At 36.5% G+C, this 12525-nt stretch overlaps 1 protein-coding gene and 1 non-coding gene across 2 annotated transcripts in view; both read right to left on the reverse strand.

Moving 5' to 3' along the window:
• The window catches only part of rpl23a (ribosomal protein L23a), an 8825-nt gene extending 756 nt beyond the window's left edge, over window positions 1–8069 (reverse strand). The window contains exons 1-3 of the mRNA XM_061899389.1: window positions 7952–8069; window positions 4132–4312; window positions 3787–3963 (exon numbers count right to left, since the gene is read on the reverse strand). Of these exons, the coding sequence (XP_061755373.1) occupies window positions 3787–3963; window positions 4132–4312; window positions 7952–7976 (383 nt within the window). The 5' untranslated portion in view covers window positions 7977–8069. The remainder of the gene's footprint in view (window positions 1–3786; window positions 3964–4131; window positions 4313–7951) is intronic.
• LOC133552166 (small nucleolar RNA Z17) lies at window positions 4028–4095 on the reverse strand. The gene has a single exon (XR_009806638.1). It is a non-coding gene; the product is annotated as a small nucleolar RNA Z17 (small nucleolar RNA).
• Window positions 8070–12525: the final 4456 nt, after the last annotated feature.

Consider the following 12525-nt stretch of genomic DNA (forward strand, 5'->3'; position numbering starts at 1 on the left):
ATTTCCCAGGTGAAAAAGTTGCTCCTATAATTTTCTTTACTAGTGCAGCAAATCTTTGAGTGTCCCACGATTCAATTCAATATCAATTCTTGGGGTCGTGATTTAATATATCGATTTTTTTCGATTCAAAAACGAGTCTGTATTCATTCAATACATAAGATTTCAGCATGCTCATGTTTGAAATAAACTATGAGAAGAAAGAAGATTTTTTAAAAAGCTTATATAATTGTAAAGGACAATGTTTTATCAACTGATTGCAATAATGTAAATTTGTTTCAACTATTAAATGAACCAAAAACTTGACTTATTTTATCTTTGTGCAAACATTGGACACAGTGTGTTGTCCAGCTTATGAGATGCCATGCAAGTGTAAGCCACTGTGACACTATTGTTCTTTTTTTGTTATAAATGTCTAATGATAATGTCAATGAGGGATTTTTAATCACTGCTATGCTGAAATGATAACTAATATTGATACTGTTGTTGATAATATTCATTTTTGTTTCACTACTTTTGGTTTGTTCTGTGTGGTGTTTGTGTCTCCTCTCAATTGCTGAGTGTTGCTGGCTCAGGTTTGGTTTTGGAATTGGATTGCATTGTTATGGTATTGCTAGTCGTTTGTTGGATTGATTAAAAAAATAACAAAAAAATCGATTTTCTTTTAAAATGAGAATGAGTTCTGAATCGCGATTCATATTCAAATCGATATTTCCCCACACCCCTAGTCTTTACTAATAAAACTGCACGAAAATTTAGAACATAACTAACTTATTTCAAAAGTCAAGACTTCCAATCAAAATCCTTTAAACCTATTTACTTCTCAGCTTTTAGCACAAACAAGTCTAAGTATGTCCAGTGATGAGCTATAAACAATAATAAACAACATGTCACATCTTGACAAACATCAAGTACTGTATTGTCTGCATTATAAGGCGCACCTAAAAACCTCAAATGTTCTCAAAAGCTAACAGCGCGCCTTACATATGGACCAATATTGAGCCACAATAAGCGGTAGAAATGGATGGATGGAGGTCTCACAACTACGGTAAGCAGCCACCAACTTAATTTCCCCCGTAGAAGAAGTGCATGGCGAAGGTGGTAGAGTGGCTGTGCCAGCAAACTGAGGGTTACTGGTTCAATCCCCACCTTCTACCGTCCTAGTCATGTCTATTTTGTCCTTGGACAAGACACTTCACCCTTGCTCCTGATGGGGCCTGGTTAGCAGCTCCCGTGTGTGAATGTGGAAATAGTGTCAAAGTGCTTTGGGCTCCTTAAAGTGCTATACAAGTTCAACCATTTACCATTAATTTACAGCTGCCGACCTTATTTTCCCCCATAGAAGAAGCGAGGTGCATGCTGGGATATATGACTGTGGGAGGCGTGACGTTTCTGTGTGTAAAGACCCCAAAATGGCTCCTACGATACAGAGTTTAAACTCAAGGTGATCAGTCACACACAGAACACGGGAATAGAGCAGCATTGACAGCTTTTAATGACGACTTCGACATGTTGGATGCTGTATTCGCCCGTTTGATTTCAACACTGAAGACGAAGAATTTGAGGGATTCGTGGATGAGGAATAACTTAATAAAGTGAGCTTTACATGTTTATTTTGTGTGTTGTGTGACATTATCGTTTGAGCAGCATTGACTTATTGATATATTATTACTTTGCATTATTTCCACTGTTACTATATTGTGATTGCACTAACCTTTGATTTACCGTAACAGTATCACACTGTTTTTTAACTGTTTATTGAATCGGGGAAAATAATAAAACAGCTGTTTGTTTATTTTGGGAGTGAACACAGTTGTCAGAACGCTGCTTTTGTAATCTATTAATAAAGTTGGACTGACCTGTTTTGTTGACATTCCCTCTAGATGCATAAAGTAACTCCAGCCTCTACTGTAGCATCTATTCTATGTGCCTTATATATGAACAAAATATTAAAATAGGCCATTAATTGAAGGTGCGCCTTATAGTGCAGAAAATACAGTATATGTATGACATCATTATAAAATACTTGCTCTGTTAAATGTGTTGGCTCATACATGATAAATAAACATGCACATATTTTAACTATACTATCTCATCAACATACATTTTAAAATTAAAAAAAATGAATTATGTCAAGCTATACAACAAATTGTACACAATAAAAAAAATATTTTTTTCTAATAAATACACGAAAAAAATCTGTGGTACCTTTTTACATTAATGTATAGTAATATTTTGCTAAAAACTATTTTACAATAAAATTCTGTCGACAAATGAACCCCAAATGCACAAAAGATGTATTCACTGAATGTAGCCTAATGTCCAAAATATGTAGCCTACATTCATTTTCATATTTGTGAATACACACAATGAGGGCAGAAATGATGGCAATGTGGCCCTCAATAAAACCAGGTTGACGTCCCTGCACTGAAGTAACTGTGGTTGTTTTTTGGGGGGGTGCATTGTACTGTGTGAGAAATTTCAAGTCAATTTGACTTATGTGGATTATTGTGGTTTATTTAATAAAAAAAACATTTTTTAAGTGCGACCAATTAGAAGTGTTTGACACTTGCACCGTGGAATGTTGTCATGAGTGTGCAAACTTCTATTGAAGGGAAACAGGAATGATCTTATCAGCTCTATTTTCTAACTAAGCTAATTAGTTGATAAACATACTCAGCTTATTTTAAATATCTGTAAAGCACTTTGAATAACTTGTGTACAAATTGTGCTCGAAAATAAAAGTACCTAATCAAATATTTAATTTGTTCGTACTTGTTGATTATATTTACCATATTTCCTTGAATTGAACGCCAGGGCGCTAATTAATTTAAAACCTCTTCTCACTCCGGCGTTTACCAAAGGCATGCGGTAAATTTAGGTCTGCGCTTATAAATTTGAGTGTGATGTAAGGATACCATCATGAAAAGCACATTTAATACAATTTTTTTCATTATGTTCTTACTTTTACTTATAAATGAAGTCCATGCGCAGCTCCTTCTGATAACTTGTTTATAGAAGTCTTCCTTATCTTTCTTCAGTTTAAAAGTCTCTCTGTCTCGATGGAGATCTTCCTTTATTACCTCCTGCTTCGATTGAAAGTCCAGTTTAGAAAACTGTTTTATTTTAGATATGTAATCCTCCATGTTAAAAGTGCAAGCGAGGGGAAAATATAAAGGATCGCTGCTCACTCTTGCTGCTTGTTGTCACTTCTTCTGCAGCAGAGTAGTCGCAAGAAGGATCACTAGCGCACTCTACCACCAGGAGGCGGGAGTCATTTAATGACTCATATTTGACACACGCAGCTACGGTATATTAATAACACATAGCTGCTTACTGTCCTTTTTAGCATAATCAATAGCTTAGACCCTAAATCCTACTGAATAGCTCTTAATCTTCTTCCCTTTATGAGATTTCAAATGATTGAAATAAGCCTCCTCCATTTTGAAAATGATGACAGGTGTCACTCGTGTCACTCGTGTCACTCGTGACGTGACGAGTTTGACCCGGTGGAAATTCTAGACATGCGCTAATAAAAATAATATTTTGCGAAACAAGTTTGACCCGGCGTCAATCCTGAGTCGGCGGTAATGCTAAGCATGCGCTAATTATTTTGTGAAACGAGTTTGACCCGGCAGTAATTCTAGGCAGACGCATACTATATACCTGGCGGCAATTCATACGGTATATCTTGTATGGCTTTTACTTTGCACTTAAGATATTACAATTAATCTAACCAAGTACCTGACGAGGGTGTTGTGTTGGTGAGAGTACAGGTGTGTCAGGTACCTGATGAGGGTGTTGACTTTGGACACATCGATGTCGTACAACTTGCGCACGGCGTGTTTGATCTGGTGCTTGTTGGCCTTGACGTCCACGATGAAGACCAGCGTGTTGTTGTCCTCGATCTTCTTCATGGCCGACTCGGTGGTGAGGGGGTACTTGATGATGGCGTAGTGGTCCAGCCTGCCAGCAAAAAGGCAGCAGTGAGTGGTGTGAAGTCATCTCTATCTAACACAGCAGCAGCTGAGGTGCTTCAGTCAGACATGAGGAATCACTGAAGTCATACTTTGATCACTATGAAGCATCATGTGCACCAACAGTGTTGTGATGGCGACAGGGCGGCGGTCTTACTTGTTCCTGCGTGGAGCACTCTTGCGGGGGTACTTGGGCTGCCTGCGCAGATGAAGAGTCTTGGGTCGGCGGAAGGTAGCAGAAGTGCGCATCTTCTTCTTCTTCTGGCTGTGGACGCCTTTCAGCACCGCCTTCTTGGCCTTCAGGGCCTTGGACTTAGCCTCGGTCTTGGCGGGGACAGCTGGGATTCAAGCAAAACAAACATCAGTACACCATTGAAGTAGTATGACCTATTTTTACTGGTGATGTGCTGATGACTACTGAAATATCCATTCTCTGTTCTAACTCCTGATGATTGACTCACAAGACATCACCAAGACTGCAACACTAAATTATTATTCATTATTTACTAACTGAAGTGTGATGGTGGATTTAGTCACTCACTTACACAAACCAGCAAGTGCATGCAGCCTTTAATTGTAGGACTCAACAATATACAAATATATGCCATTGTTATACATATATTTATTTATCTTTGCAGCTGAGACCCTGCGACCCCGAAAAGGACAAGTGGTAGTAAATGGATGGATATACATGTGTCTTGGGTCGAAGGAAGGTAGCAGATATATATAATGTAGGTAGCAGCATATATATACATACATATATATACCCACATATCAATAACTAGTGTACTTCTCCATATATATTTTATATATATATATATATATATGTATATTTAAATCTATATATCCATAACTGCATCTAACATTTCCATTATATATGTATCGAGATATTTATATATTCACACAAACAAATATATATACGTGTGTGTGTGTATATATAAATATAAATATCCACATAAATATATACCCAAAAATCCAGGTTCTGATTGAAATCACAGCTTTGTATATAATGTATATTTTCTGCTGAGTCTAATCTATTTTATGCTGCACTTTTTTTTCTGCAGCTGTTCCATACACTGTAATATTGTACATGGTAATTGAGATTTATTTCTATATTCTATGTATTACATATCGCATATATGTAATATATAAATATTACGTATATGTTATATTGCTGCTATGGTACATTTTTAGTCCATACCTTTTGTTTTCGCCCTCTTTTGGTATGTGAGCTACTGTGTGGAACAATGTCCCTTGTGGATTAACAAAGTGTCTAAGTCTAAGAGTACATATTTTAATTTTCTTTCATTCTGTTTATCGCCACTGGTTTAAGTACCTAAGTGTACTTTTTGCCTCACAAGTGACATTTAAAATGCTGAAATCTTGAGACAATGTTAAACATTTAAAGTCAATGTACAATTACACAAATGTATCATTAAGTACATTATGCTTGTGTGAAGTACTTTTATGAATCCTGTATTTTGTGTTGCACACGGCGCTGTTATTGTGAAGGGAGGAAGTGTGTTTCTCCACCTTGTTTAGGACCTGTTTTGGGGATGAACAAGCGTTTCTGGACACATTTTCACAAAATGACAGCATTTCACTCACATTTATGCAAATTTTGCTGATATTATGAGGAATTGCACGGACGTGAGGCTTAATGTTTGTTTGTTTTTACCCCTAATTATAATGGATCCATCGCTAGATGCCAAAGTCAGAAGCGATATCGAAATGTGATTGTGCAGCCCTATTTTGCAACACAGAAGAACACAGGAAGTCCTTCATACCAACAGCCATCAGACTGTATAATGCATGTCCCTTTTGACTGTACATGTATAATGTATTTATATCATTCACATGGAAATAATGCTTTATAATAGACTTTAAATACAGTCTATTATACAGCATTATTCACATGTGAATAATATAAATACAGTCTATTATACAGCATTATTCACGTGAATAATATAAATACAATCTAGTATACAGCATTATTGACATGTGAATTAAATAGTTTATTATACAACATTATTCACATGTGAATAATGCTGTATAATAGACTGTATTTATATTATACACATGTGAATAATGCTGTATAAGAGACTGTATTTATATTATTCACATGTGAATACTGCTGTATAATGGGCTGTATTTATATTATTCACATGTGAATAATGCTGTATAATAGACTGTATTTATATTATTCACATGTAAATAATGCTGTATAATAGACTGTATTTATATTATTCACATGTGAATAATGCTGTATAGTAGACTGTATTAATGTTGGATTGCAGCCTACCTTGTTTGTATGCACATGTGTCATGTGAGTAAGTTTTAATGTTGTAAATTTGATGGTTTATGATATGTGTCATTTACCGTTTTTTAATGTAACCTTATTGCTGCCCTTTGGGCCAGGTCTCCCTTGAAAAAGAGATATTTGATCTTAGTGGGATTTTACCTGGTTTAATAAAGAGATGGAGCCGCAGCAGGATGGATGGATATAAATATATATTAAAAAAAATATATATATATATGTAGGTGTGGGAAAAATCACAAGTCTACTTCATCTCTACAGAACTGTTTCATGAGGGGTTCCCTCAAACATCAAGAGAGGAGAATCTCCTGATGATTGAGGGAACCCCTCATGAAACAGTTCTGTAGAGATGAAATAGTCTTGTGATTTTTTCCCACGCACACATGTATTGCGCTCTACCACGGTATCGAGCACTATTTTTGGGATAATCCAATCAAGGCATACATATATATATATATATATATATATATATATATATATATATATATATATATATATATATATATATATATACATACATACACACACAATATTTGGGTATCATTTCTAATGTCTATACTGTAAACCTTGAGTTGTTAAAGTTGGAGTGCACCTCTCTCAAGTGTGTATGAGCGGATAAGTGCCTGTATGAAGGGTTTGCATGAGCAAAGTATGACTGTTAAATGTAATTTTAAATGTAAAATCTAATATATTTGTTCAAATAAAGGCTAAAAATAGTTATTGACATGTAAATAATGCTGTATAATAAACTATTTATATTATTCACGTGAATAATGCTGTACAATAGACTATTTATATTATTCACATGTGTATAATGCTGTATAATAGACTGTATTTATGTTATTCACATGTGAATAATACTGTATAATAGACTGTATTTATGTTATTCACATGTGAATAATGCTGTATGATAGACTATTATTCACATGAGAGCTTAAAGGGAACATCACCATGTCATTTACCATGAATTGATTAACGTGGACCCCAACTTTAACAAGTTGAAAAACCTATTCGGGAGTTATCATTTAGTGGTCAATTGTACGGAATATGAACCATACTGTGCCATCTACTAATAAAAGCTACAATCAATACTGTAAGTATTGGTATCGCCAATATCAGCCTGGATCTTACTTGGTATCGGCTCGGAAAGAAGATCGGTGGTATCGCACATCACAGAGAATCATAACTATGTCGAACTGGGGTTCATCTGCAGACAAGTTATCTCAAAGTGTCGAATTATGAATGACATTCATCCATTTTCTACCGCTTGTCCCTTTTAACTGCTTTTATTTACCACATGCTAGTAAATAATTGTTTTGTCTTCAACTTTAATACAAAGCTTCTAAACATTGGCAGCTTATCCCAGCTAATATAAAGACTTCAATGTTGTGTTACGGTCTTACAAGTTACGTTCATCTTGTAATGGTTTAAAAGGCGAACATTATATTAGCATTAGCTTAGCATTAGCTTAGCATTAGCATGAAGTACACACACGCCGGTCCACTCGTCAGCGTTTTTATCAACTTACACGGACCACACTCCGAAAACAAGCCTGGACTATCGATTAATGGCATTTAATCATTCTTACATGAGCGTCTGACCACGCTATAACGTGTGTTTAGTTCATTTAGAGCAGAAAATGTTTGAAGATACACGTTACCTTCCTTCTTTGCCTTCGGTGCCATGTTGGGAAAGGAAGACGACACGGGGTTTCCTGGCCTATAACGCAAGGGCGCCTCGCTCCTGCGGAAGTATCGCGATACTTGTGCGGCAGCACGGCGTGGAAAAAACCCAAAACACTTTTATTTTTACTGCCATTTTGTATAAAATAATAGTTTTAGTGGTAGTAAAAGAAAACAACTGATGAAAAAAAACAAAAAAAAAACAGCAAGTATTATCGCCACAATTTCAAACGCTTTCACTCGTCATTGCTGACAAATGACACACGGGGGCACTATTGAGTCCAAACGACCAGAGCCAACTATTTTTTTAATTAATTTTTTTTAAACGAGGCACTTATTTTAAATCTATATGCACTAAAAGGAAACAAGAATATTAAAATCAACAACGGATAAATAAATAAATAAATAAACTGCGAGTATTATTGCCACAATTTCAAATGCTTTCACTCATCTGTCGTTGCTGACAAATGACACACGGGGCACTATTGAGTCCAAACGACCAAAACCAACGATTTTTTAAAAACATTTTTAAACAAGGCACTTATTTGAAATATATATGTAGTAAAAGAAAACAAAAATATTAAAAATCAACAACGGATGAATAAATAAATAAAAAAACAGCTAATATTATCTCCAAAATTTCAAACGCTTTCACTCTTCTGTCATTGCTGACAAATGACACACGAGGGCGCCATTGAGTCCAAACGACCAGAGCCAACGATTTTTTAATTATTTAAACGAAGCACTTTTTTAAAATCTATACGTAGAAAAATAAAACAAGAATATTAAAAAATAACAACGGATAAATAAATAAAAAAACAGCGGGTATTATCACCACAATTTCAAACGCTTTCACTCTTCTGTCATTGCTGACAAATGAGTCCGAACGACCAGAGCCAAGGACTTTTTTTTTTTTAAACGAGTCACTTATTTTAAATCTATATGTAGTAAAATAAAACAACAGTATTAAAATCCACAACGGATTAACAAATTAAAAAAATAGCCAGTATTATCGCCACAATTTCAAACGCGTTCACTCTTCTGTCATTGCTAACAAATGACACACGGGGGCGCCGTTGAGTCTAAACGACCAGAGCCAACGATTTTTTTTTTTTTTTTTTTTTTAAACGAGGCACTTATTTTGAATCTATATCTGCTTCCTAACACAAATTAACTTTTTTTTAATTGTCAGTATTGTAAATTGATGTAAATAAAGTAACACAAGAGATAAATGTCTTTACATTTTAAAGCTCTGGAAATATCTGTTCAGATTTTTTACGGGTCTGTATGGTTTCAAAAAACCCTCATCTAAATAACGTTTTTTTTTTTTACATTGTTACTGAAATAAAGATCACAAAAAACTACGATAACAGTGACGACGTACACGAACAAACCGTCTGTAAAAAGAAGTTGACAGGAAGTGACATTCCTTCGCGCATGCGTCCACTAATCGGGTCGTCTACGTAGCGGCCATCTTGGGTAGGACTAAATTCCCTTCAAGAACAATACTTGAATACTGAAAATAATTCATAACCTGCTCATTTCCCAACCGATTTTAATGCAGTTTATTTTACTGTTAACGTCCAAACACGCATATTATGACCATATGTGAACAGTTATTTCTTAGTTTTATTCAAACATTTTGCCAGGCATAGTTGTTTTTTAATTTTAATGCCTTCTACGAGCACGGAATGACCTGAGTTTGATCCCACTCGCTCACCGTAGGTCAAAAGTGAAATTCATATTCATATTTATCTGTATGCTCATCAATTTGGAGCAATGAAAAATTTCTCATTGGCTTACTTTTCACACGAATGACTGAAACAGACTTTTGACTGTATTTGGCAAACATTTGCGCTCTTTATTCATAAAACGTCCTGGAGATTATAGAACGCACATGTTTAGTATTTATATTGTGGTATTTATCATTGCAATAATAATAGCTGCAAAAACATGAGTAAAGTACATAATGCAATTCATTATTCAAGTACAGTGTTGTATTTCCTGTATTCAAACAGTAGCACTGGCCAAACTTATGAAGTATACTTCATCTGTGCCGTGTTTTTAATGACTACTTAGGCCTTCTGTTTTTCATTACCCTGGGATTTGGAGAGCCGAGTGTTTTCTGAGGTCGGACTTGGCGAAAAGAGCCATATTTGACCAAAAATACAAAAACAAATCCGTCTGGAGCCGCAAAAAAATAAAAGCCATATTACATACAGATAGTGTGTCATGAGATATAAATTGAATTATGAGGACTTAAACGAAACTAAATGAGCTCAAATATAGCTACAAATGAAGCATAATGATGCAATATGTACATACAGCTAGCCTAAATAGCATGTTAGCATCTATTAGCTTGCAGTGACCACATATGTCTGTTTAGCACTCCAAACAAGTCAATAACATCAACAAAACTCACCTTTGTGCATTCATGCACAACGTTAAAAGTTTGGTGGACAAAATGAGACAGAAAAAGAAGTGGCATGAATCACGTCTTAGAAAGTCGGAGAAAGTTATACATGTAAACAAACTACGGTGAGTTCAAGGACCGCCAAAATTAGTGGGACAAAACGGCGCTCGGCAAATACTCGAATCAGTGAAGCATGTTTAGTACAAACAATGTGGTTTGTAACAATTAGGGAGGTTTGTGTCATGTTTGTCCTACGGAATCCATATTTAAAGAAAAAATATGTTTTTTTTCCTCATCTTTTTCCATTTTTTATACATTTTTTAAAAAGCTCCAGAGAGCCACTCGGGCCGTGGGTTGCCGAACCCTGATCTAAATGAAGAAAGGAGTCATCAGAGTATGTTCCATCCATCCATCCATCCATCTTCTTCCGCTTATTTGGGGTCGGGTCACGGGGGCAGCAGCCTAAGCAGGGAAGCCCAGACTTCCCTCTCCCCAGCCACTTTGTCCAGCTCTTCCCGGGGGACCCCGAGGCGTTCCCCGGCCAGCCGGGAGACAAAGTCTTCCCAACAAAGCAGAAGGCTAATTCCCACAGAACACCACTTCCCCTCCATCCTGAAGCCGGATTTAAATGGAAGATGCGAGACTACTGGTCTGGGTAAGGAGTCAGTTAAATTAGAACACGTTTTTTCTGCTTTGATTGTTTCAGAGTTGGACATGTGTTCTACTGAGGTGGCTAACTATGATGCGTGCAGTTTATCAAAGCAACAAACAAACAATCGGAAAATTCCCGTCGTATCAATTCCTAGATATGGTCGTAATTATACTAAATGCACTGGGCATAATAAACACAACATTATTAATATTGCTACTACGGATAATTTGATCAAAAAATCCCTAAAACAGCCCACTACCTATAATATAGTTTTTTTTAAACATAAGATCATTGTCTCCCAAAACGTTGTTATTTAATGATATCATCAGAGACAACAATCTTAACGTCATCGGTCTCAGCGAAACCTGGCTTAAAGCAAACAACTTTTTCGCGCTAAATAAGGCATGTCCTCCTAATTTTACACATGCGCATATTGCCCGTCCCCTTAAAACGAAAACTTTAACCTTAGTCCTAACATAAATAATAAATATAAAATCGTTTGAAGTGCTTACTATGAGGTCTGTGACACCGCTGCCTCTACACCTGGCTGTTATCTACCGCACCCCAGGGCCCTATTCGGACTTTATCAATGAATTCTCAGAGTTTGTTGCTGATCTAGTGACACACGCCGATAATATAATTATAATGGGGGACTTTAATAACCATATGAATAGTAAACATTGATTGATTGCTTGATTGAGTGAACGTGTCCTGGGTCTTCCCCGTGGCCTCCTACCTAGGGAGGCGTTCGGGTGGCATTCTGACCAGATGCCAGAGAATATTAATAAATCAAATAAAATGTGTCATATTTTTATGGTAGGGAAGAGGTTGATAATGACCCCTTTTCTGGCTGTGGTGGGTAATCATTTTGTAATGTGGTCTGCTGAAAATAATGGAAAGCACCACGCGACATGGCAACTAACGTTATGATTAAAGTGGGAATTACCACAAAACATATTCCGAGATATTCGACACTCTTTGTGCGGCGAGAGCCCCCAATTCGTCACGTGTCGTGTGTCAGGTAAACCGTGACGAATGGGACAGTGCGACTCTCCGCCCTTCTGTAAACAAGCATTTCAAGTTAAGTTAAAGTACCAATGATTGCCACACGCACACACTAGTTGTGGTGAAATGTGTCCCCTGCATTTGACTCATCACCCTTGATCACCCCCTAGGAGGTGAGGGGAGCAGTGAGCAGCACCAGTGGCCACGCCCGGGAATCATTTTGGGTGATTTAACCCCCAATTCCAACAGTTGATGCTGAGTGCCAAGCAGGGAGGTAACGGGTTCCATTTTTATAGTCCTTGGTATGACTCGGAAAGGGTTTGAACTCACAACCAGACACTAACCACTAGGCCACCGAGTAGGTCATTGAGTCATTTAATTGCTTAAAATTACCGATTTATCTGAAAAAAAGTGACGACATTATGTTTAATATTAGGTGCACTACTAATAATATTCTTCTGGTATTTATTGACAGAAATATA

This window comes from Nerophis ophidion, linkage group LG04 (genome assembly GCF_033978795.1).
Source record: "Nerophis ophidion isolate RoL-2023_Sa linkage group LG04, RoL_Noph_v1.0, whole genome shotgun sequence".
In the NCBI taxonomy this organism is placed as follows: Eukaryota; Metazoa; Chordata; class Actinopteri; order Syngnathiformes; family Syngnathidae; genus Nerophis; species Nerophis ophidion.